Source organism: Pectinophora gossypiella, chromosome Z (assembly GCF_024362695.1).
Source record: "Pectinophora gossypiella chromosome Z, ilPecGoss1.1, whole genome shotgun sequence".
Lineage (NCBI taxonomy): Eukaryota > Metazoa > Arthropoda > Insecta > Lepidoptera > Gelechiidae > Pectinophora > Pectinophora gossypiella.
The window spans coordinates 8,174,783-8,199,699 of NC_065433.1; the positions used below are offsets into that span (position 1 = coordinate 8,174,783).

The 24,917-nt window shown below is 37.2% G+C and overlaps 1 protein-coding gene across 1 annotated transcript in view; it reads left to right on the plus strand.

Annotated features, from left to right (window-relative positions):
- The first annotated feature begins 414 nt into the window (after positions 1-414).
- Positions 415-24,917, plus strand: part of LOC126380510 (protein scabrous) — a 29,651-nt gene continuing 5,148 nt past the window's right edge. Inside the window, exons 1-3 of the mRNA XM_050029967.1 lie at positions 415-721; positions 10,487-10,652; positions 11,968-12,135. Coding sequence (XP_049885924.1) covers positions 456-721; positions 10,487-10,652; positions 11,968-12,135 — 600 coding nt within the window. The 5' untranslated portion in view covers positions 415-455. The remainder of the gene's footprint in view (positions 722-10,486; positions 10,653-11,967; positions 12,136-24,917) is intronic.

Here is a 24,917-nt window from a genome sequence, read left to right on the forward strand (position 1 = left end):
ATTCCCGCCTCTTTAGTTGTATGAAGCAATAGGAGTCATTACCTTCTTAAATACACAATCTATACTTACATACATAATATTATTATGAACATTTATCATCATTCTTAGAAGGTGAGCCTGACTGCAATTGTAAGAAGCTATTTGTCAACAGATGACCCTCTATTGTCGTGCGAAGGACGCTTCAAGTCTTTTAACAAACATCGCGTGTTACTGCAGAAAGTTGCAGTGAAGTGACAATTGACACCATAATTTCCCGGGCGCTGTCAAAATGTAGTTGTCTAACAAGGTGCGGGGGTAAACTTCGGGCTTCGGGACAACTGTTGATAGCATCTGCGCCTTCCCGTACCCTGCAGGAGCGTATATAAGGCGCAGAACCGCGCCGCGCGGCCATTCGTGCTCCGGTCTCTGAGCGCCTACAAGCTCGCACGGATACACGGATACGTACGTGCGTGAAAATGAAGTGTCTCGGGAGTGTTTTACTGACTTTAATTATACCAATATTAATATTGAACTCTATAATTGTGAATGGAGAGGACGATAACCATTATAAGAAAGATAAACAGAAAAATGACCAACTGTCCGTGAACCAGAACTCCAACGAAAACCTGAACCTGAAACAGCTGGAGAAACAACTGCAGATTCTAACTGAAAAAATGGAAATCATGAACGATATCCACAAGACCGAAATCGCCGACCTGAAACACGAACTAGGGAATGTCCGGTAAGTAAAAAAACTTGAAAGTTTTATTTAGGACTGTTTAATTTATTTTTTGTTGTTTAATAATGTTTTAAGTTTATTTATTGTTCAGTTATTTAATAAAATTTTGATTCGGAGGTACCTATATGTGCTGTGCTTTTTCTTTTGTAGAAAATTGGGTGTGTGCGTAATTAAGGCGAACAATATAATTTAATTTTATCATTTTAAATGTTTTTAACTTGTGATAGGTAAGTATATCGATTTAATTGGCGATCACATCGCTGACATATTACATTGATATCTGATATTACTGACATATTGCATTTCATATTTTACGGAAATGGCGTAGCGTAATTTTATTTGTCTTCAATATGTTCCTACAACTTTATTTAAGCCAATGTAGTAAAGATATTACTCATCAAAGATTAAAGCTATGCGAAATTAAAATGATAAGCTTTTTTGGTTTTATACCTACCTACCCGTTTTTATGGAAAAATTATTTTTTTGAAATTATTTTCAGCCTGTCTATCTTCCTTGACAATAAAAATTTTAGGATTTTTGTATTTTAAAGAATAAAGTAATATCTAGAAACATAAATATATAAAAGGAAGTAATTATTTTTCATTGATATATTAAAGTAGGTACAGGGCTAAAACGTACTAGAAAAGACGGACGTACTGAATATGATTCTGACGACACGACTTCTCTAGCCATTCAGGTTGCCAATCAGCTCGCGAATAATAAGCACATACTTTAGGTCCTCGATGTCAACACCGCCGACGTGGTACTGTTTTCCCTCTTTCAGAGCCTCTTCTTTCAAACATAATGCCAGCAGACAATCTAACCTGACGGAAGCACTCACCTGGGCATCCTCAGGCCTGTTGTCTTAAACTTTGTAACTAGAAGAGCCCTCAGTATACTTTGCATTTGTCTAGTCAAGCAATTAATGTCATCTGAAGCAAATCTACAATAAGTCACGTTGAGAAAAAGAAACGTACTCACTAGACATATATTTTTACGATATAACAAAATCCATTTATATACCGCGAGATAGTGGCGCGTGCGTTTTAACTCGTTATATTTACTTACCTACTCACTTGCACCTTATATATTATAAGTAAGGCAAATCTGCTATAATACATCATGTCAGAAATATTCATATGTAAACCTACCTAAAAATATTTTTACGTATAACAGTGAAAAAATACCAAGCAACAGCTTGGCTTGGCTTGGTTAGTTTATTTCCTGGTTAGGTATGTTTTATAAATTTAAAAGATACAATTCATCATTGTCTCTCGGACTTTATCTTGCAGTATTTAGCATAATTACCACTTTTAATAGGATTTATTTAAATTATGCAAAAATGGTAGTCTCACAAAGGCGACTTATTATTTTAAACTGCTTCATCCTGGACGTCGTCTAGTAGAACCTTCATTATGAAAATATGTCCTACGGATAAAGTCAAATTACTTGGAGCTTCTAATAGAACGTAATGAACTAGTTGTCTGTCTTCAGGATACATAAGTATCACTATAGTTTTTACATCGTTTATTATTTAGAACTCTCGCATAGAAATCTAACGAAATAGCGACATGCATTTCGGACTGTTGATAAAAAGTTGCCTAATAAATAATATTAGCAAGTTTTAATTCAATTTCTGGGCATGTTCGAAGAGCGGCCTTAGTGCCTGGTTACCAGATGAGCGGCCACATGCCATTTTATGCGGCGGCGGCGGTTAGTTTTCACAGTCAATGCACACGGGGGCGGAATCCTAAGGGCACCCTACTCGAAGACTACATTTATATTATGATGTCTCTTCCACGATTTCCTTTTCATTCGAAACCCTTTATTATTTGGTTGATATTTATAGCTATTACCATGTTTTCTCGCAGACGACACTCAAATTTATTTTCCTTGTTGATAGTGAACGTCATGACCGCCTATGTAGTATATGCAGAAAGTTTGTACGAATTTTGTGCTGTACTATGTCTATGAATGAACATTTGTACTTAAAAGCTTTGAGCGCTAAATATGTGATACTACATAGGTGTTTCTGACGTTCGCTGTTGATAGTATTATCCTTGAACCTCATAGTAGACAGAATAAAAAAAACCAATAGGTACATTTTAGTAAAAAAAACGATTTCTTCTTACTACTACTTCTTGTAACTATAGCATATAATATCAAATATTTTTAATTCTTCTGAATTCCGTCGTTAGAATTACAAGAAACAAGTCAGAAAAAGTACTTTGTCCAAAATGTCGGATATATTTCAGTTCTGACAATATAATTGGTCGTTACCAGGCAATCCTAAATGAAACGTCTTTCATCTTAGAAGCCCTTTGTATGTATTTTTAACGCGCGGGTTCTCAGAGGGGCTCCGGAAGACGTGTCATAATATAAAGGTCGTAAAGCGAGAGTGGTGCGGAGGTCGCGATGAAGGGCTCGCTGAGGGCTCTCCAGAATCAGGCCATCAGATCGAAGGAGATTTTAGCGCGCCGCTGAGCGCGATTGATTCTCTAACTAAATTTTGTAACATCAAAAAGATATATTTTTTTTACGTAAACTGTTTAAAAAGCTTAAAATCACGAATGATTATCACGTGCTCAGCGGTGAAGGAAAACATCGTGAGAAAATCCGCATTCCCTAGAAATGCATTTTCAGGCTGGTTTTCCCTTTGCAGACAGACAGTCGCTTCTAAAACTTCTAATCTGTAAAAAACCGGTGAAATTTTTAAGTTAGGTAAACGGACTCTGTGAAAAACGGGATAATGCTAGGGAGACGATGATGATGTTAAAAAAGCTTAAAAAGAAACCGATAAATAGTTAGCGACTGCAAAGACTTCAGGGCCCTGCTGGCTTGGTCGACATTTTCCCTAAATACTCTCGGTCCAATCGAGGCCAATTCTCTCGAACGACGTCTTTCATGAGGATCGCTCCAACCTGGGCACCCTCAGGTCTGTTATTTAAAATTTTGTACCGGATGAAAGCCCTCAACACTCCTAGAGATGTACTGTGTATAATAAACACAATATAATTTACATACTTATTTGTCTTAAAAATTGATTGTGAACCTTAAAGACAACTTGCTGGCGTGACTTTTTTATATTATACATACAATAGAACATAATGTTATTTTACACTTAAGTAAAAACAAGACCAGTTTTTGGTTTTACATCGATTTAAAAAAAAAAGCGATCGTCCATTTATGTATTCCGTAATGCAAAGAGGAACACCTGCGCACGTTCGGATGTTGTCCTGGGAATGATTGGTTTAAACTCAACCTTATGATTAAAGTCATAGAGCACGTAATTAGGAAGCGTGTGATGAGTGAGTTCACGCATATTCAGAATGCAAGGCTCCAGCTGGTAATTTCAGTTTTGTTTATCGATTTTATTCATTAATTCATGGTTATTTTAAGATAAAACGAAGCAGTTATAAGAAGTTGCACGTTTACCTAATATAGCATAGCGCCACGCCTGTATCCCGTAAGGGGTAGGCAGTAGTATACCTATACAGTGCCTCGCCAGCTATGTTTAAGTTCCATATAATAATAGAGGGTGAGCATTTTGCCATTAACTGAGCACATGGAAACCACGTGATATCGATTTTCTAATAATCCATACATCAATTCAAACTCTAAAGTGGAATTCCGTGGTACCTACTTATAGACCTCGAGCCAGGATTCAAACCCGCGACATTTGATGATAATGTCATGCGTTCTCCGAACACGACTATCACGGCATATGTAACCTGATGATAAATATTAAATTGTACCTATCTGGCCATACATTGTAATAATATGCAACGTAGGTGTACTGTTTTTATATAAATATAATGATCGTAATTACTATTATTGACTGAAAAACTAGTGTAAGTAAGTAGTCGTTACATGAGCCATGTCAGGGGCCTTTGGCGGCTCAATAATAACCCTGACACCAGGGTTGATGAGGTTGGTATCTCTCTGTACCTGTACCTCTCAATCCACACGATAGAAGAAGAAGGAGAAGAAGATTGAAAAATACACAAAAAAGGTCACTAAAGAAATCCAGCTCGACAGCCCTAAAATATAATTGATAAATATTTTAGTGATCAAAGTCTCACCTAAAAATACATGACCCTAAAAATAAATTTAATAAGCAGACGTTTAATATTACAAGACTTTTATAAGATTATTAATCCATATTTGTTACTAACACGGTGAAATGCCGGTACCCACTTAGTTCATCATGCAATAGCAATGTAGTGGTGAACTTAATATATTAATTTTTTTAGTTACTGTTGTAGATAATACTAACATATGCGACGTGTACTGTGATGTGGTGCTGTCATTTCTAATGATGGGCTGATTATCACCATAAGGTTCATAATATCCTTCTTAGGACTACGTAACACTGTATCACGTATGACAGTGGCTGCAAGTTGTCATTGAGTACTTACGGCTATGCCCACCCAATTAGGAATTAGGGGCGTGAGTTTATGTATGTATGGTAGATAATATTCTAGTTAACAGCCGTTCGAAGGGAATAAATCAAGAACAGGTTCCGTCAGGTGTGTGGAGTACAGCGCAAATAGCAAATACGAGCGAACATCTGGCTTTAATAAGATGTTTATTTATATTTCCCAACCGGAAGTTACTACTCAAGCCCATATCCGGTGCACGACGAAAAAAGTAGGTGTACCCTATTCCACGCGTGCCCTAAAATCTAAAGCTTAAGATATTTTTTTTATAATGCACGTTCCAAATTAAAAAGACTTAACGACGGCAAAAACAAAATAAGTTTAACGAGGAACTTATAATAACAATCTGTTTTTCGATTATTTTAATGAGGATACCTAAACAATTACAAGTAAAAAGTTTATTATCCTTCTATTTGGAAACATAGAAAGTTGAATTAAAGCATATGTACTTAAACAATATTATTTCTAAGCTACGTACACTGAAAGGGTAGAGCGGATTCAGTCACACAGTAATAATATAAACAAGTGCTCAACGCTTCAGTTTCGGTACTAGCAAAGGAGCGGATAGGACGATTTTAGGTATGCTGTGACTTCAAACAACCACTTGACGTAACACGTGTATAAAATTAAAACGAAATAAAATTTCTACTTACATTAATATTTACATTCATAACATATCCTTTTCTCGATAAACCTTCCGTCTTCAAATTCCAACTTGTCAATAGCCAGAAGCCATGTTAGATACAATGTATAAAAGTAACACCTTGATGATACCTAATGGCTAAATAAATGTTAAAATATTTCTAATAAGAATTTTCTAATTATTGTTACGTCGATAAAATATAATCTGAATAGCTCGAGGCGTCCGCAATTAGCGGGCCACGGGCCGCGTGCACTCCAACTATTTCGGACCCCTAATGGCCGCACAGGAAGCAGGTGCCATTTCTAATGATGTCCATTCTTTCACCATTTGGCCCAATATTTTATCCCTCCCCCAAGCAAATCATTATCAAACATCACCACATAACACACAGCCTATTCTCCTCTAACCGTATTTTTTCGATAGGACAGGTAAAATTTTGGTTATCTGCTGCTACGTTGATATTAAGGCGATATTCGAATACATTTTTTGTACCGCCTCCTGTGTCGGCACATGGCACGTACATCTGCCGTTTGACGATCGTTTGAATGTACAGCTTTCGAAATAGATCTCAATCTCAAAAGGGATTTTTCAAGATGCCTGCTGGCCCGTTCGTGGTAGAATAAAATGAGAATCGAACAGCCGTAGAAACGTTTCAACAATATTTATTATTGAAACGTTTGTAACTTTTAATACAATCACGTTTTGTAGTATTTCAATAAAAGCGTTAATTAAAAACAAGCACGGGCTAATTTTGAGTCAATTTACAATAGCTTTAACGTTGTACTGTTCATGTAAATTATGAATGAATTGTTTTGTGTGGGTCGCGTGCCGCCCAGCTCGCATGGTTCGACGGACCAACTGCGATCGTGAATTAAGCTGAGAATAAATGGCACATGCGCGTGATTACTGCAGGTATTTCACTGTAAATGGTCTCTGGCATGTTGTGCTCTACCCATTATTTATGAAAGCGATTAATTTACTGGCATTGTTGTGTATAATAACGGCCAAACCAGAACACTCCCAGACACATAATGAGGGCTACTCACCAAATATACTCCACACTCGACAAAATATACAAAGCTTATAAAATTAAGACAGATGAACACTTTAAGAAGTATATAATAAAGAATCAGTGGACAAAAATATGTATCTATCTAAAATATATGTAAATTGTGCATTTCCAAAACAAATTCATTCTATGGTATTCATACATTCGTATCTGGAGGTTTAAAAAGGTGACATTGAAGCCATTCGTCTAAAAAAACAATATGGCAATTCGATATATTTTGGGCTATAAAAGTAAGTGCGCAATGTGAACAAACTATCAAATAACAATATTGATTTTTTAGATGAATTGCTTTGGTGGTCTATTTAAACTCCCTGTCAGTGCCAAATGGTTCCAGGTAATAGGATCCAAGCCATCTTTGAAGACATCTCTTTTGAAGCTTTTAATTGTTAGCAAGCTGCAGTGCACACCTACTCTTTATCCCGCACCACGCAACAGCAGGGAACAAAAACAGTAAAAACGTTAAAAAAATGTACCTACAGTTTGTGCACGCTGTCGCCGAGCTGGATTGTTTAGTTTGGTTTTAGCTTGGAAATGGACTACAGTATGCAATCAGAACCTTGTTTTATACACACTCACTGACACCTACCACGCGCCTAAAAAAACTCAATAAATTTTAGACACAGAAATAAACTCAATTGTTTCAGACACAAAATCAGTAGATTTTTGTTTCAGACGATGAAAACATTTGAATTTCGCTAAGTATTCTCGTTTCTTTAAATCATTTTCATTATTTCATCTATATTTATTGTTATATGCCTCTCAAAATTAGTTTTTTGTAACAATGGCAACTGGAATAACTACTACTATTGTATAATAATGTACAAACGTTACTAAGTCAATAAGTAGTTTTAACTGGAAATTGCGAGAGAGTTTTGCGCACAATGCCGGAAATTATATTGACTCTACTAGAAATAACATTTTCCTTTAGCGGTTGATTTAACAAACTTTATTATTCCTTTTGCATCTTCATCCTTTAAAATATAAGTACTTAATCAAACTACACAAATTAGCGAAACTAAAAAATAAACTTTTCTGTTTATCTTAAAGTGACCCGGACAGATAACTATCAACATTAAATACGTGAAATAGGTAAGCTTGTACATATTGACTCACTTTGATTCCAAGTAGTTCGCCCGAAAATTGCCTGATAACTCTATTTGAACTTTACATTTGTAGGAAGCGTCGATAAGGGACAGATAGCTTAAATAGATTAGAGCAATGTGTTTGATTAACCAGTTTCATAAGTGGCTAGAAACTTAATAGGTGTGTCATGTGGGTATGGAGGCATGGAGGTATTGAGGCTCCCCTCAATGAATAGTAATTATGATGGTAATTAGGGACAAAGGGAACCGGAAGGGTTGGCAGGAGACACGCCGTGGCCGTGTACTGGTGCATGATATTACATCCTGGCTATGCAGTATGTTGGCCGATCCGTACTCGGACGAGGCAATACATATCCTACCTGGGAGGCTAGCTGAGTAGCAAACGTTCCTATTTCGCAACTCGCTAACATATAGTTCCTTCGAACTGAGACGTCTCTCACGGAGATGGCATGGTGTGCGGAGATAATGCCATCTCCGGCAAATCTACAATAAGTCATGTCAAAAAAAAAGGTATTACTTAAAGGAACAGTTCGAAGGAACTATATGTTAGCGAGTTGCGAAATAGGCTCTCCCGGTACAACGTTTAAGACAACAGGCCTGAGGTAAGCACCTCAACCCTAAGCAGCTAACTAAGCAGTTGGACGCGAACCTCGGCTCAGGGCGTCGTCTGAGAAGAAAATATTTGAAAGAATTAATCGACCCTAGTGGGTCGATAGCGATAAGCGCTGATTGAGGGAGTGGTTATTACCGATCCTGTAGCTACAAGAACATAGGCACAAGAAGTCCCGAAGCTCGTAACAGACGGAATGATCACTACCACCGTTTTTGATTCTTTATTGTCATCACTTGTCAAACGCAAACATATTGTGATGTGACGATGAAAACATGCAAAGAAAACGATCGAGCTCTTGCCGCCGAGTCAGTGATATCAGATCAGCCACTTATTCTTCTTCTTCTATCGTGTGGGTTGGTAGGTGGATTACCAACCACAGCAACCCTGGTGTCAGGGTTATTGTTGAGCCGCCAAAGGCCCCTGACATGGCTCATGTAACGATTACTCACTTACATCAGTATGTAGTAACCGGGACCAACGGCTTAACGTGCCTTCCGAAACTCGGAACTTTTTGTATCTCTATCACAAAAGATATGAACTGTCGTTACCTGCATTGTAGTACACTCACACAATACAGTAGACAGTTTGTTAAGCCTCGACACACAATTTGCGCACACATATGGAGCGTTATTCGATGGACTGATTGTGTCATTTTTCACATTATGGACCGCTACATTTAAATCAGCAAGATTACATGAATAGGATGATCAGGGGGGTTAAAATGGCCACATCGAAGCAATTCATCTAAAAAAGCAATACTTATTGCTATTTGACATTTGTTTGCATTGCGCACTCACTTTTATATGCGCAAATGTCAAATTGTAACATTGCTTTCTTAGATGAATTGCTTCGATGTGGCCATTTTAACCCCCCAGTTCACCTATCACCAGTCGGTTTATCACATACCTACCATCTTAAAACTTTGTTTCAAAGTGCCTGCAAGTTGTCTTCTGATTATTCATGGCTTTGCATTCACCGGTAATATTATATTAAGGGATTATGTGTGTAGATTTTATGTCCTTATTCTCAGTTTTTTTATTTATTTATTTAACACACACATTATTGTATTCAGTATTGTACTAACAGTATACACCAAAAGGGACAGACAAAAAACAATTATATGCATATTAGTTATACTTACATTTTAGTACACACTTCTTATCAAAAAAATCGAAATACCTGGCAAGTTCATGTTTCGTAAGGAATATCAGACGTTTTTAAATACTTGCGAGTAAAATTACGAATAATAAGAAAAATAAATATCATTTTACAGTGGGTCAAAGGTTTTTAATTCTTAAATGTTAAAGTTCCAAATTCAAAAATGTGTGTTGGCCAAAATTTCGGAAGTCTTAGGACTTTTTTGATAATAAGTACGTCTTATATTACGGACTTATCTCATAGATGGTTGCCTTTACTTAATCACTTAATTTATACTCTCACTCGCCTGGCGCCACCGGCATCGAGTTCAAATACAAATGAATGTAAAACGCAATAAACATCTGACAGAGATAAATTGAATTAAATATTTTTGCAATCGATGCGTATTATTGTTTCCTTTTTAGACGTGACTTATTGATGTTGAAGCTCGGGTGACATTCGTTGGTGGGCTATTATTTATTTTATACAAACTTTATAAACACCTACCTACCTACATTTTTCTTGTTGGTCTAACAGACAAAGCTCAGTGAGGTATGGTTACGCAGTTCATCTTGCGATGGATGTACATCTGACTACTCCATTGTGATATAGTCGTGAGCTTATGTATTTTTTAAACATGACATAGTCTCATCATCTATCGCAAGATGAACTAAGTACCCACACCTCACCGAGCTTCGATTAGCCTCGCCGAATTTTTAAAGTGCTATGAAAAAACGTCATTCTTATATTCCTTTTGTCCACAGCAACATCGCCGTGGACCATTCCCTAGATAGTTTCCACTCGATGGAAGACGACACTATGGATTGGGCCAAGAAATCGATTCTGGAACTACGAAAATGGATGAAGGAAATGGGAAAGACCTTAAACAGCACAGCCGTGGTTCGACAGCTGCACGCCATCCGCGCCGAGGTGGGTGGAAAGATAATGTTAACGATAAATGAGCTTGTTGTACTTTGAATACGACCTTCGTACTATTCAAGAAAGAAAGAAAAACATTTATTTCCATATTGGACGCCACATTAACAAATTTAATTTACCTACTCAAAAACAAAAATAATTAAAAATATATCAAAATCAAGGAGGCGCCGAAAAAAAATCATGCATTTCTGTGTTCATTCAAACGTGTGATTAGTTAAATGGCATTTGAAAATTTTGCCTTAAAACCCCCACAAAATAAAAAGGGTCGATGAAATCCTTTCCATTCATATAATAATTGTAGGATTTCGATCAAGTTTTAAACGCATACTGCATTTGTCATTTATCAGAAAATAAATTTAAAGCTCATGTGTTACTTTATGTAAAAAAGCTTTTATGATTAAATGATAAAAATGCCTGGTATTAAATGTGTTCGTTTAGTAATTAAATTACTTGTAGTGTATACCTACATTGATTTAAAAGATGTGTTGCTGTTGCAGTTTCTTGTCATTTCTTCTCCTCAGCCATAATACCTTGCGAAATGACGTAGAATCAAAAATGTTACATTGGCCTTCAACAAGTTTATCTATGATAATTACTTAAGTTGAATAAATGATTCTGATTTCATACATCATTCATCATGCAGTCGAACAGCTCGCAATGTGTCAATAACAGGAGAGTCATAGTAAACACAGAATGTTGTTGGAAAAAAAGCATTCTGTGTTTACTATGACTCTTCTGTGTCTTTTCTAGTACCTACCGGCAAAATACCAGCGAAGATTGCCTAGAAGAGAATGCTGCCTAAACAATAAGGCAACAACCTTATTGAAGCTAACAATGCTTTTCAGTTGTTTCTTAATTTCTGTAAATCTTGCAGTGAACTATGCTCCATTGCTAGTGAGGGGAAGCCCGTGCCCAATAGTAGGACGTATACCTATAGAATGCTTATGTTATGTATGTATAATTTGTGTAGAATACAATGAGAAATGAGGAGCTCGGTGGCGCAGCGGTAATCGCGCTCGGTCTGCGATTGTTGAAGTTAAGCAACTTTCGCAAAGGCCGGTCATAGGATGGTTGACCACAAAAAAAAGAAATTTTCATCTCGAGCTCCTTCGTGCTTCGGAAGGCACGTTAAGCCGTTGGTCCCGGCTGCATTAGCAGTCGTTAATAACCATCAATCCGCACTGGGCCCGCGTGATGGTTTAAGGCCCGATCTCCCTATCCATCCATAGGGACGGCCCGTGCCCCAGCAGTGGGGACGTTAATGGGCTGATGATGACAATGAGAAATATTGTATGTTTGTTCGTAGCTAAAAGAGGCGTTAACAGAGGCGTCGGACCTGTCGCAGCTCGCGCGTAACCACGAGGTGCGGTTGGACAAGATGGACGGCGACGTCAGCAAGCTCAAGTACGATGCCCAGCAGACCAGGAACCTGGTCACTGAACTGCGGGGGCACATCCTCAAGCTTGCTAACGAGGTAGGTCATATATTTTTTAAGTTCGCGTTTGACACAATCTCACCTGTTGGGAACGGTGTCGCTTATATTAGGTGTGTAGGTGGTATATCCTCTGACCTGTTGTCTTAAACTTTATACCGGGTGGGAACCCTCTGCGCGAATATATAAGTAAAGAATTATAAGAGGGAGAAAGTTGCAAGACATGATTGTATGAATCTTGTATTGAAATAATGTGAGAGATGTCTCAAGAATATGGTCGACGATGTGGACCGGAAGACGACGGTTAGCAGAATCGAAACATGAATGCCGAAATTGCCGAGCTATTCAGCCACCGAGCGAAGAAACTTGCTCAGAAGCTGGGTAAAATAAAAAAATCTTATTTATGAACTCGTCTGGATATAACTGAACAAATAAGAGAAGAGGAGGACAAAATAATGACGATGTTATTTAATAATTAAACGTAATAAGATTGATGTTGGGGTTACACCTTTTTTAACGGAAATATCATCATAATAATAACGGCCTCTATGGTCCAGTGGTTTGAGCGTTGGGCTCACGATCCGGATGCCCCGGGTTCAAATCCCGGTGGGGACACATCACAAAAATCACCTTGGGATCCCTAGTTTGGACATTACAAGTTGATCACCTGATTGTCCGAAAGTAAAATGATCCGTGCTTTGGAACGCACGTTAAGCTGTTGGTCCCGGTTACTACTTACTGATGCATTACATAGTCGTTACATGAGTCATGTCAGGGGCCACTTCACAACCCACACGATTGAAGAAGATCATATTAATCATCGAATGGTCGTTGTAATTTACAAATGTAACTTTTATGAAATAGGCTCCTGGTATGTTCATTTCGCATTTACATTCAGGCGGAAAATTAAATCATCGATAAAATTATATCTAAGTAGTAGTTTCGCGTACTATTTCACATTTGTAAACTAGAAAGGTGGTACTGACTGGTGTTATGAGGCGTAAGTAATGTAATGTGTTACACAGCGAGCGTTCGTGCTGTCAGTACCGGGAAACAAGGCGCTCGTAGCGAGCAATCAACACTGATTTTAAGCACATGGCGTAACATATCATGCTCGCTGCGAATGGTACAATACGCCTCGTAACACCGGTCAGTACCCACCTTTACACTTAGAGTAACCTACTCAAACAAATTATAATACTCACAATACCGGTGGCAATCGAATGATACCGACGGTCAAATGTGTTATTGCATTGACAATTTTCCTTCAGTATTCACTTGTTGATGATTAATGCAGAATTTCGCTCAATGTACCGCATACTTATTCGTTTTCTCAGATTTTATACGCAAAGCTCGAATTGGTTTAGTTCTCAAAGAAGTAACTAGACTAATACTGAAAGTAAAGTCGTTACCTAAGATGGCCACAAACCAAACAAATATGGAAAACGAATACAAGAATACAGCGAAAATAACGGAGTACCAGTACAATAGGCAAAATAAATTAAAATCTAATTTGTCGCAACGTTGTACTTCAATTTTTATTTGCTTAGAAAGAATTTCTAGACTGAATGAATAATACACCAACGTTCCATTAATGTAGCATTACTTTTGTATTATTAAAAGGTAAAAGGGGTAGTGTAGAGCTAAGAATCTTTAAAAAAAATATGTACCTATAAGTACATATGTTGGCATGATTGCCTCTGTGATGGCTTCACAATAGCGGCTAATAACATAAAAATAATTAACCGCTTGATTGCCCCGTAAACTACCAGTCTACACACTTTAATAAATATAAAAAATCTTTTACAATAATAAGTAGGTAGTACTTACTCAAAAACATAAAGGAATTCAAACGAAGTTTCTTTTATGAAGGACTGTAATGAATACTTAAAACTAAATCAATAAATGATAGTCCTTGAGTTTCTTCTTCTTTATAAACGGGATAATAGCTGTAATATTAATAGTCTAGACAGTCGAGATGTTGGGGTGTTGTTTTATGTTATGAAAGGTATTAAGTACAACTAAGAATAAAGCCTTTGTTGGTATACGAGAGCCGTCAGGTTGTCATGTTGACCGCCGTCAGCCTCTAATAAGTATCAGTAACAAAGTATTCCGTTTTCCAACGGCTAAAAGCTAATGGGCACTTTACGGTCGTAAGACGATGCCTTTTAGTATCTAAATCCCATTGTTAAACTATTATGTCAAGATATCCGGGCCCTGTGAGCTCCATGTGGACTGATGCTTGAAGTCTACCGCAGTAAATACAAATAATTTAATAAACAACGAAATATATGTAGTGTGTTGATTAAATGTTTTTTTGTTAATCATATTATCCTAATCATAGGAGGCGTACATAATTATGATATTATTATAATATCTCGAACATTACAGTGATAGAAAACATCGTGAAAAGCCTAACACATCTGAGAAAATGTGTACTAGGAAGGGTATATGACAATGTGACCTAATTTGTAATTAGCTTTCCCTTCATTGGAACGCCAAATGGTAGACGCTTGTAAACAAACGGGCCTGCCAATACCTTCAGGTTAGGTTAGCGGACTCCGTGAAAACAGGATAAACGCTAGAGGGAAGAGAGATGATGACTGATGATGATTAATATATGTAATTTTATGTATAATCTAACCATGGCAATAATCTACACAAATTAATATGATTAGCTAACAAAAATGCATCTTAATGAAAAGCATGTTTGGCCAAATTAGAAATCCGTTATAAAATTTATTGTATTAAAATTATTTTACAATAATTCCATTATTAATTTAACAGAATTATTTGTTTTAACTAATTGGTAAGTATTATATTACATTCGAATATTTACCCAAAGAGCAGAAATTATAAAGTGGGCTTCATTGCTTATATAAAATTGCAAATTACGAATTATCAAAATATGTTATTCTTTTTAAATAATAATTAAGCCTTACAATAATTTAAAAAAAAAACATCATACATAGTTTTTCGTCAGTAGTATCAATACCCATGATGGACAATATTAAAAGTATTACTGCTTATAGGTGCATTTTAAATTGTTGTTACTGCTTATTGATGCATCTTGATTCACTAACCAACATTAATGCATTCATATTTAATAACCAGCATTAATATTTTAAAGACATAATAATTTGTTAAACTTTGTAAAGTAAGTACTATTGTATTATCTCACAATATTTTGTATTCATACTTTCAGTCTCTTTACGGACAGGCAGTCAAATGCTTCCAACAAATCCCCTTTAGTAGATAAATTTCCAAATATCTAAATAGATTTGTAATGTAATAATATCGAAGTGAGTGAATCTGGCTTAATTCGATCAAAAGGTTGAGACTTTTTCTATTAAATAGTATAAAGTTCTGTAAGTCACTTTTAAAGTTCAACATTGGCAAAACCACTAAACATTTTTATGAACTTGTCACGGTTTTCGCTTCTACGTTATTCAAAAGTTTTCATATTCATTATTCAGGCTTCGTGGTTGGCTAGGATAGGTATCAGAAGTCTGTTTCGAAATAAGCTTTTTGCTGAAACAATATCGAATTTCCTATACTTATTTAGGTAATAAAATTTCTCTGCGATGCTCTACGAACTCGAGGCGTTTCCCCGACGCGACGTGGAAATGAAATAAAAGGTAAAACGAAGTTGCGGCCGATCATCCTTTGATGTTTGATGCGCACACAACACATTGGCAGCTAAGCTGTGTACGGCTTTCAACTATACAGCTGCGGTAAATCAATTTACTAAGCTTTAGCTATTTTCGATATTTGCACGTTTACGGCAGTGGCTCGGCGGTGAAAACTAATTAACACACCTCATTCGTGTTATCCAAATAGGTAGGTAATAGATTATTTCGGTTCTAGGGTAGGTTTACGATATTAATATACTTCATTTTGATTGCATTCAATAAATAGGTGTCACCAGATGTTTAAGCTGTGGTAGCCCAGTCGGTAGAAAGCTTGCCTCTCACTTTGGTCGGAGGTCGTAAGTTCGAATCCAGCTCTGACCTAATTTGTTTTCGAATTCATGTTTGGATCATAAATAATTATCACGTGCTTAGCGGTGAAGGAAAACATCGCAAGGAAACCCACATTCCCGAGAAAATAATTTTCGGAGGTATGTGACCTAACCTGTATTGGGCTGGTTTTCCCTTCGCGGGTTAGAAGGTCAGCAGTCGCTTCTATAAAAAAACCGGACCTGTCAAAATCTTAGGTTAGGTAAGCGGATCCTGTGAGAAAAAATAATGCTAGGGAGATGATGACCTAATGTTTAATATACCGATTAAAGACATGCTATGAAAATATTGCTAAACAAGGAAAATCCCAACTTATTTCTAATTTGTGGTTAATATTGAAGTTATTTTTCGAGGCGGATTACTCCCAGCACTACTCCTAGCTTATTCGTATGGAATATTACATCGATTATTACAAGAGGCTCTGGGTACTCAAAATAATGGGACACCAGAAATATCGTAGAACGTTTTGCCGCTGTGTATCCTGTCGATACGAAGGACCCTTCGAGCCACGACTACAAGGGCACTCACACAACTCTTGATGAAACGTTTCCTTCAGCAATCCAAACAAAATTAAATAAGTATATTTATAGGTACCTATGTTTATGTACTGGTATCTAGGCACTGTCTTGAACTTTCTGGTTGCTTTAAATCATTTTACTGTAGGGGTGGGTGATCAGCCACAAGACATCAGTAATACCTACATCCCGTTGTTGTACCTGATAAACAACCACAACAACCTGTTATTGGGTATATCAGCCCATCAACAAAATAGTTCATTAATTTGGATAGAACATTTTGCCTGTGACTGACAAATGAACACAATCTCAAATAACGCCGCGTGTAAATAATACTCAACATGAATTTGCATTGAAGTAACAAACAATTTTGGGAAATGTTTCTACATAAACGCAGCGTTTATTAAGCTTTAAAACTGTAGAAAATTGAATACTCAGGGTTGCTTTTGATGTCATATGCAGTATCAGACAATATTGACGCGCCCCGTTATTTGATTGCAGAATTTTGGCCGCGCTAACGTTCCTCTGAGGTCAGTTTTAGCAAATTCCTTAAATCTAGGACATAGTGTTCGAGAAAAATCCTTACCCTATTAGGAATCTTACTACGGTGATTCTTCTGCTTCCAGATTTTTTTTTTGCATTATAGTGAACTAGCAACTCAACCCTCGAAATGGGTGCTGTTGATAAAACATAATCGACGGGCCGCATCTCGACTGATGCATCACTATGCTAATGAACGTCACTGGTCTGTCACTGGCTTTCCACTTTGACAGATCTAACTCGTAACGCGCATTGAAACTATTGTAAAAGTTATCTGTATTAAAACTAAACTAAGTAGATCTTCTATTCAATAATAGTATATTCTTTTGGGAGAAATACATTTAGTGGTTCTCGAGAATAGCCCAAACATAATTTCCACCTTCGTACACTCAAACGACGGTACTATCGACCACGACATCGCGCACAGAATCAACGTGGGTTGGCAGATGTGGAGGGACCTGACAGGGAGGTCTGCGATACTAGAATCCAAATACAAACCAAAGGCCACGAAACCGCTCTCACTTACGGTGCGGAATGCTGGCGTCTCAAAAAACAACAAGCCGACAAGATGCAAGTTGCTGAAATGCGAATGTTGAGATGGTCTGTAGGGGTCTTCTTGACAAAACTTTTTGGCTTCAAAAGACAGCATCTTTGACCGAATGGCTGAAAGAAACAAGACTTCGCTGGTATGGTCATGTGATGAGAAGACCAGAAAATCACACAACCAGAAAAGTACTGGAACTAAAATCGGAAGCAAGACTTCGTGGAAGACCCTATACTATAACATGGATAACCGTCATCAAGAAAGAAAAGAAAAAAGAGAAATCCATATCAGCCACACCACTCTGATGATGAAGAATTAGGAGAGCCGACCCCAAATAGAAATGGGAATAGGCCGGAAAAAGAAGGAGAGATTAGCCCAAACATAATTATTATGATTCTAAGTAATGCTGTTCCCATAAGTATATACTATTTTTGAGACAGTAACTTATAAAATCATAACTTTTACGAAACATTAATGCACGCTTCGACGAGCACTCTACTCGAATGGGTTTTGATTGCAACTTTTAATGGTAGATTCCGTTTTTATGCATACAGATTAATTGATTCTATTGAAAGCATGTTTACGGGTTGGTGCTAAGGTCGAAAGTCGCATGTGTCGCGGTAAATAATAACAGGTGCGAGCCCTCTTTACGGTGGTTGATCGTAACCGTCGGCGACCGTTGCGCCCGCGAGCTTTTTACTGGTCAATATGCTCCTCGACATACTTTGAATATTAAACCAACGAGCCGGCAATTACAACAAAAATCTGCTTTATCTTTCATGTACGTCTCTAGGTACCGCGACGCGCAACGAACCTAAAATAAAGAAAAATGTCAACACGTGTTCTTGTTTGCGTATGTACTTACCTAAGAAATTTGCCGGGTTGCACAATCTTATTTGGAAGGACTTACCGTGTACTATTTGCTTAAAGTCTATGTCTAAAAAATCCCACTCTTCACAGACAAGTTATTGAGGAAAATTGAAGTACTATTTTCGAGAGATTCGCACGTAATTGGCACTTCTCTCGCATTCGAGTGACGTAATGTCATTGACTAGCTGAACTTCAAACGATTTTGCTGTTCGTGCTTTTAACATTGATAACTTTCATCAAGGCGTAACTTACTGGAACATCACATTTTTAAACGCTCTTACATTTTCTGTTTTTCCTTTTGGGGTAAAATCTATTTTTAGCAACAGCGTTCCTGCAGTTTTACGCCATTTAAATGTTTATTTCTATAGCTTGTAAGTAGTGAGTACGGGGTACAGATATAGAATATCCTACGATTCTCAATAGCTCTCTTTAATCGATAAGGGTCCACGTACAGTGAGTGGAACGTGTATCGGCTGCTACTTTACATATTAACGCACAAACGTGCCTGTGCCTTCGTTTGACCCCTTCATTTTGTTACGTGGCTATAACGTCTAGCCGAGAGGCGCTGGTACTTCCTACATTAATATTTTTGAACATATGAACATCTTTCGATAGTCGATTCCCTTATCTGGGAACCTGATGATTAACTCTAAAGTTTATTGCTGCTTTAAACATTTTAATCTAAATGAAGCCAGCCAAACTAAACCGTTGAAAGTGTGCACGTTTGTATGTGTGTGTAGAGGAACGCAATTTTATGACGCCTGTGCAACTTCATAATGTAAGGAATTTATATTATTAACTTTTTAGTGCGCTTCTCATAAAAGCGAGATCCTTTTTTTGCTTAAAGTTCCAACGGAGAGTTTCAACGAAGACCTTGCTTCAATATCAGGAACTAAATTATCGTCAACAAAGCATTAAAAGTTAATAAGCCACAGGTTTCGCCTGGGTATCGACTTAAATGTAGGCATTCGGGGAAAAATGTCCTACTTTCACTGAGTACAAAGCTAAGGGACACAAGAACTTGTTGGACCAGATCAGGCAGTACCTAATGATAGTGTTACTCTTTGTTTCCTTTCATTCCTTTTTCAGATTAGGAATAACTTGGTATAAAGTGGATATACAGACGTCTTACTGAACTTAGTTAAACACTTGTGAAATAATTTAAAACAGCAACGACGTAACGAATTTCATTTTCTGCGTTTTATAAGGAGCGCGCTCTTTCGCTTGTGTAAAATATAGTACTTACAGTAAATTCTCAGTCAATTTGTAAAGGCTCTTGCATTTAAAAATATGTGTGTGTGTGTGTTATTTGAACATTAACATAATCTGTGACCGCCACGGACGAACGTACACAGCATGGGACACGAAATATAAAATATTGTCGGGTATACGTGTGTAAAACCTTTTATCTTTCGATAAATAGTTTATGAACGTACTCTGTAGGTTGGTTCACAAATCCAATTATCGAGCTATTTTAGATGAAAAGGCTAGATAACCTCATCGATAGGCGCTAAATTAGCTCGAGGCTTCGACCTACAAACAAATTGGCTCATTTAACCGAATGAAACTCTGGCTTGTGACGTGGGAATTGCGGCCTGAATGGCTGTGGGAAACCTGACAGGGTGTTGAAGTAAAATCAGACCCCACAGTCTCGGGCCTTAACCCTGAAACCTGATATGTGCACAATCAACGCTTATGGACCCGCGTTAAATTTTTCACACCACTGATTAATACGCAACCACTTTTTAATTAAAAAATCCGCAACTCTCACGCTTTAACTCTGAACAAGGTACACAGAAGGTAAATGTATCGCCTTACTGGGTAAATTCTTTAGTTTTTCATCTACAGCAGAAGAAAGGTATTTTTATCAACGTGTTTTAAAATGATTATAAAATAAACTAGGTGAGTACTTAAGTACTAAATGCAACTGTAGCGAGCCTATTGATAATGAAAGTTGCGAAGCAAACTCACAAGTTGTACAAGAAAACAAGCTGACCCGTAGTAAGGAATATATTCTCGAATAAATAATAAAGAATATAACTACGAAGAGTTCGTAAGTAGGGAATCCGCCCGTCTCCACCCTCTGTGACATAAACTCTGTGCGACGGCAAAGATGTAGCAAACTTTCCCAAGTGACCTTTCGTCGTGAATTTTTCTTCATTTAATATTCATTTAATTACGTAATGTAAGTCCTAGAGTTTTCGGGAACAACGTAAATATATAATAATATATATTCCCATATAAAAGGTATATATACAAAAGCGAAATACCACTCATTGATTAATGACGAAATCTCAGAAACAACAAGTGCTGAAAGTCTCAAATTTTACAACGTACTCGTAGGCGCTCACTGAGACGGGATTTTGCGAAATTCCACCCCCAAGTGGTTAAAAAAGGGGTTGAAAAATTGCATGAAACTTTGTCATTTTTAAATTAGAAATCGTGGCGCGGACGAAGTGGCGGGCGGTCAGCTAGTGTAATATAAAATTCTCATCGATTTTACTGTTTCATTACCGTGTAGGAAACTCAATGGTATTTCGATTCGACAATCCGCTTACAGAGAAATATTCAAAATAGTTTTCAAATTAATTCCCTACAAACCGGTATGGTGGATCGTAGATGCTTTTTTGTTTATGTGTATTGTTTATTTAATATTTTGAGTGCAATTTAGTTTTAAATATTTTTTCTCGATTACTTACTGGAAAATACCGAAGTGTCGTTGGAATAAACCTAAGTACGTGTAAATTCTAGTCTCGAAGCGCACGTATGTACCTAAGTTTTATGATTTAGATTTAGAATTTCTCGCAAAAATAACATATTCATTGGTATTTCCAGAATAGTCCTGCTTTGGAACCAATATGAGAATTTGAAACTGCGAATAGGAATTCTCGTCTCCATTCCGTAATGTGGCATATTCATTCCGTAATAATCAGCTTTGGCTTCCGCTTGTTTTATTCCGCTTTGGTGCCAATATTGGTGTAAGTTATGGCACCTTCGCCATACCTAAACTTCCTTTAAGTATTTTGTGCTTCTATTCTTGGTCTTTACAAAAGTATGGGCAGTGCTAAGTAGATAATAATTTTACAGCCGACGTACGCAACCGGGCAATAATTAGAAACTGCCATCTGGTGCAAATCAAATCACAATAAAAACCAGAAAAGTAGGCATCCATCAATAGGTCATTGTTACTGCTCTAATCAATGGATGTTGATGGGTGACATCGATGAAGCGACGTTGGTGGGTGTGGTAAAAATAAAAATGTCCTAAAGTTCATTTCACAGAGAGGCGGTCCGGGCGACTTCCGAGTCCCGGACGCCGGGAGACGGAAGTTTGTATAAAACCGTGCCGAGATTTCTTGAATATTGGAAAAATTCCCACCTCCGCTTTCGCTCCCGGTACTACCGCGTTTTCAAATTCCAACACCAGAGGTATATTATAAATTCCTCGCACAATCCACACCTGGCTATATTTATGACTCTCCTTGATCGTAAACGATGCAAAATTACTTATACTTACAAGCCGAGATGCAAATTGCTTCGGAGGCTGTATCTCCCTGCGGCCTCGCATCCCTTGTACACCTGGCCCTCACAAGTGGACAAACAACTTTTTACAATACGTCAAGTATTTTATTTAAATACGCATTTTTTTAACTTGCTTTGTTGACAGATGCAGTGAATAAGACAATATATACCTACGTGGACGTACCACCTTGTACCTACTTCGAGTTACAATAATATTAGGTATTACCTACCTATTGAAAATGTTAAGTCAATGTTAAGTAACTACACGTACGTAGCTTGATAAGGATCATGTAATCTTTACCAGGACAACCTGATAAATATGTTAAATCTTAAATTATTTACAAAGTGTCATATAGCCATACGGTACAACAGGATCCAATGATGTTACTTACATGAGTTCTTTTGGAGGCGATTTCGACGAATAACAACTTCAGTGCATAAGTTACTACCTGGAGGAACTTATGTTCAAGAACATAACATAGCATAGCGACGTTTTATAAAGTTTTATAAAATCAACGGCGAAAATTGAGTGAGAGTGCCGGATATTGCCACAGCTGTATTTGAAGTCGTATAACTGACGAGGAGTGGGTGTGTATACTATACACCTCTGCCTGCCCCTTCAGGGACGCAGACGTGGTGCTATGTTATGTTATGTATTTGAACTTTGGAATTCGTAATGCTGTTGCTGCCTTGACTTTAAACGAAAGCATCTTACGAATATAGCGACCGAAGCCAGCGCTGCACCATGTTCATAAATTAGTTTCATTCATTCTGCGAGTTTAGTAGGTAGGTACATCACTATTTTCAATGCCTGGCCTGTTACAACTCTACAAACCACAAGCATAAAAAATTACAACAAAATAAGTAATAAAAAAAGTGAAATTAATTATTTTGATCCTACTTTCGGGTATCGACTAACGGAACTTGTTACCCGATTTATTTAGAACGAACTGTAATTGCAAAGTATGGTTAAGTCTGGCTTGGTGAACACGTTACCCATTGGTATATATCATTTTTTATTTAAGTAAGTATAATGACTTTAGATTTGGTATTTATTTTATATATTTACAGTAATTCATTTCACCGATTTTTTTTACTTCATTAATTTGATGTTTATTTCCATTATTTCATAATCTCCTCGAATAAGTACACGGAATAATTATCAGAACTACCTACTGAATTTCAGGTTAAGCGTACATGTTTCTGTTTAATATGGGTCTGATCTATTGCTGTCATTAATAGACTTCTCTCATGATTATTATTTTAATTGTGTAGGCACTTTTCACTTGGTACTCATTTAGTTTTTTTTAGTTCTTTAAAACGGTGATAGCTTTTAAGAACTCTATTACCTATTATTATTTATTAATTACTGAGCACAAGCTGCAACTGCTGCTGCTGCTGTAGCTGATGTGTGCTGCTGGGTGGATACAGGCTGAGTAGATAGATAGAGCGCAAGACGATCCCCTGTTATTCTTATACTACACGTCTTCAAGTTTTATTTTTTGCCTCGGAATATACGCGGATGGATTAACATGTATGAAGGGCCATTTACACAGACGTAATGACCTACAATTACTTGTGGCGCAGTATGTTACACACAAGGAAGGGTCTTTATAGTCATTGTACGAACACGTTTTGCCGCCATTATTTATTTTCACTAGTTCTAAATTTAAAACGTTCTTTTTTATTATTTTATTTAATTCTTTAGCCTGGGTATGTAACAAACTATTATGAGAAACGTTGAAGCAAACTGGATTACGAATTTATGTCAAATATTGTACGATTTATTTTTGCTTAATACAATTATCTTGTAGGCAGTTTTCGAACCACTACAGTCATCTAAAAGTTTACGTATCGTGATATTAAACATACTTTATACACGGATGAGTGAATATAGATCGATCGAGGCAGCTGGTCGTAAACCCGTATTCAACAGGCCGATTTGCAGATGGCTTATAAAAGCAAAACGATTGCTTGGCTCGCGGCAACCCAATTAATATTGGCAATTAAAACAAAATGTCCGAGTAAAATCGTATTCCGCAATTTTGATCATTTCAAAATGAAATTCGGTTTAACTTGATAATGATGTTTAAACTATAAACATGACCACAAGCTTGTTTTTTAACATATTTATGAATGTATGGTTAGCCAGCTGTAAGTTTGGCTTTATTTAGCAGTACGCAAAGATAAACAAACCTTATTGTCCTGTGGGTACGGTCACGACCATCAATATGCATACATTTTGATACCATGTCACATGTTTTTTTTGACAAATTGCACTGTCTCACTAAATGTTAAATATGTTAGTGCGACAGAGTCCTAAAGTGGATACATTATATTGCTCACGACTGTACACGTGTAAACAATCACAGGTGAACATGTCAAAGGAGTAGACGTTGCATGCGAAACAGGTGGGCGCAGAGAGTCCCTGATTATTCCCTTGTTGCGGCTTGCACCGCGGCGACCTGTGCCGTCTCATCGCTGAATATTCCCTGACGACCCTCGTAATCACAGCCGCCGTCACGATCTTCATTAGCATCCGTTTCTGTCTTCACCATTGTTACTAACGCACCTACATGGCATATGTACTTACACTACCCGGTGATTACCGCCTATTTTTTGTGTAAAAAGAAACCGCAATTTACTTCATGCCCTGTATTTACGGAAGGAACAAAACTTTTTAAACGTTTTTGATTTGTCTACAATTAAACGAACTTGCAAATTAAGTAAGTACTTTTGTTTCGAATGGCAAATGTGTGCACCTGTCGTCATGCAGGTAAACAATGCCAACGCGTTTTGAATTCGGTTTCCTTTG